Source organism: Chaetura pelagica, unplaced genomic scaffold (assembly GCF_000747805.2).
Source record: "Chaetura pelagica isolate M959 unplaced genomic scaffold, ChaPel_1.0 scaffold405, whole genome shotgun sequence".
NCBI classification, from domain to species: Eukaryota; Metazoa; Chordata; class Aves; order Apodiformes; family Apodidae; genus Chaetura; species Chaetura pelagica.
Genome location: NW_009953489.1, coordinates 4,535,105 through 4,539,104, shown reverse-complemented (window position 1 = coordinate 4,539,104; position 4,000 = coordinate 4,535,105). Strand labels below are relative to the sequence as shown.

At 53.8% G+C, this 4,000-nt stretch overlaps 1 protein-coding gene across 1 annotated transcript in view; it reads left to right on the top strand.

Moving 5' to 3' along the window:
* The first annotated feature begins 500 nt into the window (after positions 1-500).
* The window catches only part of CEL (carboxyl ester lipase), a 4,321-nt gene continuing 821 nt past the window's right edge, over positions 501-4,000 (top strand). Inside the window, exons 1-7 of the mRNA XM_009998870.1 lie at positions 501-572; positions 845-995; positions 1,425-1,547; positions 1,889-2,086; positions 2,173-2,303; positions 2,711-2,818; positions 3,236-3,353. Of these exons, the coding sequence (XP_009997172.1) occupies positions 507-572; positions 845-995; positions 1,425-1,547; positions 1,889-2,086; positions 2,173-2,303; positions 2,711-2,818; positions 3,236-3,353 (895 nt within the window). The 5' untranslated portion in view covers positions 501-506. The remainder of the gene's footprint in view (positions 573-844; positions 996-1,424; positions 1,548-1,888; positions 2,087-2,172; positions 2,304-2,710; positions 2,819-3,235; positions 3,354-4,000) is intronic.

The following is a 4,000-nucleotide window of genomic DNA, read 5'->3' as shown; positions in this document are numbered from 1 at the left end:
GCAAAGCTTCAGCTCCACAGAGCTTGGCCACTCATGAGCCTGCCATTGCTGGCTGGAGTGTTACCATCCAGTCATGGAAATCAAGGATCTGCTGGCATTTTCTGAGCCTTGGGCATTGCCCAGTGTGTTCCAAGTGCCAGGTTTCTCATTAGTGGCCGATAATGGGCCCTATTGCAGGGTTTGATATGATTTCACCCTTCTGCACCTGTGTGAGGCTTCTCAAGGCTTCAGCACTTTTTTATGTACTCTGGAGTTTTATTAGACTGAGATATTTCCTCAGGTCTGGCCTCCAGCCCACAGGAGCAACATCTGCAGGGCTCTCACACGGTAACTCCAGTTACCTCAGCCATGGGCTGGCCTCAGCCTACTGAAGGCCAAGTGTGTGGAGACTCCCCTGGCTTATCTGAGAGCCAAGACTGGGTCACAGGATTGGCACAGAGCTGCCCTCCTCACTATATAGATACAGGCTGCCCTCTGGGGACTGTCTCTCCAGGTGTGCACTCACCATGGCTCGCTGGGAGCTCCTGTGCTTTGCCTTGTGCTCCTGCCTTGGCACAGCATGGGCTGCAACTGTGAGTACAAAAGCACTTCTTGTGTCCTCACCTTCTGCTTTTCATGTTTAGGAGCTGCTGCTGCCTGTCTGCTCCAAAGGGCAGGGTGCAGGACACATCTCCAGCCTGTGGGCTTTCCACAGGAATCCAAAGGGATGGCTGGGGAAAGGGGGGGGGGGCTGCAAGTGGGGGGTCTGGGCAGGGCAAGGTTGGGGTGCTGGTGACATGGGAAGCCAGAGGTGTGAGGACTGTGCAATGGATTTCTCTTCTCTCCTCTGTGGTACCACGTGCAGCTGGGTGTGGTGTACACCGAGGGTGGCTTCGTGGAAGGTGAGAGTAAAAAACTGGGACTCTTTGGGGAGTACATTGACATCTTCAGAGGGATCCCCTTTGCTGCCCCTCCAAAGACTCTGGAAGACCCCCAACCTCATCCTGGCTGGGAGGGTAAGTTCTAGCTTTTGAGTGCCTTTCATCTGGGGGGTTATTTTTCTCTTCAGTTTGTTATTGATGAGCCAAAGATGTTTTTGTCTGTTTTCATCTCCTAAGCACTGCCAAGAAAAAGCTCTTAGTTTCATGGTAGGTGTGACAGACTGTGTCTAAGTCTCCCCAAGCAACTCAAGTAACCACATGAATTGACACAAGCAAAGCCTGGCTCCTACATCTCCCATCCCCATGCCTCGGCTGCCCAGAGCTCCTTCAGATGGGAAGGGTCCCACCTTGTCACTCCCTCAGGCTGGTCACAGTGACTGGGGAGGCTTTGCTGCCTCAGCACTGGACTCACAGAGGAGAGGAGGGATGGACAGGCAGCTTGCAGCCAAAGGATGGAGTTGATGCCTCTAACTAGGACCTGCTGTCTCCCTTCTCTCCTCTCAGGAACACTGAAGGCAAAAAATTTCAAGAACCGCTGCATGCAGATGACTCTCACACAAACTGCTGTCCGTGGGAAGGAGGACTGTCTCTATCTGAACATCTGGATCCCTCAGGGAAGGAGGCAGGGTATGTGCTTGGCAGAGACCTGGGGAAGAGATTCTTCATGGTCTTTTGGGAACAAAGTGCTCTGGAGCATCTCTCAGCAGCCACGTTCCCATAGTGGGCAACTGCAGGAGCACTGATGGTCAGAGGGAAAGGTTGGAGCCAAGTGAACCAATGTCCCTCAGCTGCAGGAACTCCCAAGTCCTGTTGGGACTTTCAGCCTCTTTCTTGGCCATAGCCTATTGCAGAGCATCATGTCTCTGCATGCCCTTGTGGAGTGATGCTCAGCGAAGGGGCACGGGATGGATGGGCAGCACCTTCTAGCTGTGTTGTGCCTCACGCCGCTTTTCTTCCTCATCTCCCAGTCTCTACCAAACTGCCAGTGATGATCTACATCTACGGTGGTGCCTTCCTAGTAGGAGGGGGCCAGGGAGCCAACTTCTTGAACAACTACCTCTACGATGGGGAGGAGATCGCCACGCGGGGCAACGTGATCGTGGTGACCATCAACTACCGTGTGGGGCCCCTGGGCTTCCTGAGCACTGGAGATGAAAACATGCCAGGTAGAGTGGCTGGACTCTGTCATGGGTCCCCAGTTTATCAGCTTTGCTGTCCCCTTGCTCAATGGTGGGTGCTCTCTGTTGCTCAGGGAACTACGGGCTGAAGGACCAGCATATGGCTATTGCCTGGGTGAAGAGGAACATCAAGGCCTTTGGGGGTGACCCGGATAACATCACCATCTTTGGGGAATCAGCTGGTGCCACCAGTGTTTCCCTGCAGGTGTGTTGTCCTTCTCAGCCCCCACCTGAGCCACTTCTCTTAAGAGATGGTCCCCTTGGTGCTCCATGGCTTTCCTCCACACACATCACCTGATAAACATCCTCTCCTGCTTGGGGACAGCCACTTTTGCTTTGTAGCTGTTCCTCCTTCAGCTTAATCAATCCTACCACTGCAGGCACATGTCCTTGCTTTTGGGACCTCTACTGACACAGCAGTTACTTCCCATCTCCTCTACCTCTCTTCTCACCAGGTCACCTTTTAACTTTACCTGCTGAGACTGTTCCATACCACAAGCAGCTTCCCCAGGCCTGGTACTCGAGTTGTGGGGGGACTGGCCAGGTCTGGCAGGCAGTGGTCTCTTCAGGACATTGTACATGAATCCCCCTTGTTCATGTTTTGCCCCACAGACACTGATCCCAAAGAACAAGGGGCTGTTCAAGAGAGCCATCAGCCAGAGCGGCGTCGGGCTGTGCAGCTGGGCCATCCAGAGGGACCCGCTGGCCTGGGCTAAAAAGGTAACACACAAGTTATAGTTGCCCAAGTTAACAGGTTGCCCAGGGAGGCTGAGGAAGCCCCTTCCCTGGAGGTGTTCAAGGCCAGGTTGGTGAGGCTCGTGCAGCCCGGGCTGGTGGGAGGTGTCCCTTGCTCATAGCAAGGAGGTTTGAACCTGATGAGTTTTAAGGTCCCTTCCAACCTTCACCATTCTGTGATTCTACGACAAGTCTTGCCTGAGGGAATGGAAAACCAAAAATGTGATTCCCTAGAGACAAGCATAAGTAGCAAGGGCTCTGGGGGGAGCCACGCAGCCAAGCAGAGCTCTGGAAACACCCTGCTTGGAGGGAAAACCAACCACTCCTCTACCTCGATGAAGCTGGAGATGAAGCCTGGCTTTGGAAAGTAACACTAGGAGGTTTCTCTCTCTCCTCCTGCAGCTTGGAGAAAAAGTGGGCTGCTCCTCAGACAACACCACTGTCCTGGCCAACTGCCTGCGCCAGTCTGACCCCAAAGCCCTGACACTGGCCTATCACCTGCAGCTGATCCACCTGCCCGGTGAGTCCTCCAGCCCCTGCTGGGGCTCCCCACCCACACAGGGCTCACCCTGCCTTGGTGGGACACTGGGGTGATGGCCAGGAGCTCCAGAACTCAGCTGAGAAAAAAAATAATTGACCACTACCTTGCTATTTTCATCTGAGTCGCTGGGTGGAGTGTGGAACTCTCGCACCAGATAGAGAGTGTTTCTGTGTTTGGTGCCTGTGGGGATTTCTTGCCCAAAAAGCCTCTCCTTGGCTTGCTCTCCTCGTGCTCCCAGTAAATCGCCCCAGTATGTAGTTTTGCTCAGGACAGAACGTGGCAAAGCCACCAGGTGTCCCGGCAATGAGTGAGCACAGCCACAAGGGATGGGGAGAAGTTCTGCTCTTTCATACTTTGGCTGTGCTTTTTGGAGGAGAGGAATTTTTTATGCTACCTGCTGGTACTTGGCTGGCAGATCTCTTGCTCTTCTCCACCTATAGGCATGAGGTTTACTGAACATAACCCTGTGGTCACCCTGCTCCTGGGTGACATCCTGCCTGTGCTGAAGTCACTGCCCAAGCTCTTTGTCACCTCAGCCTATCCTTTCTACAGTTCCTTGAGTCAAGGGATAGGCCAGGCCACGCTCTGCCTTTCCTCAGCTCCTGACAGACTCTGGTTTTATTCCT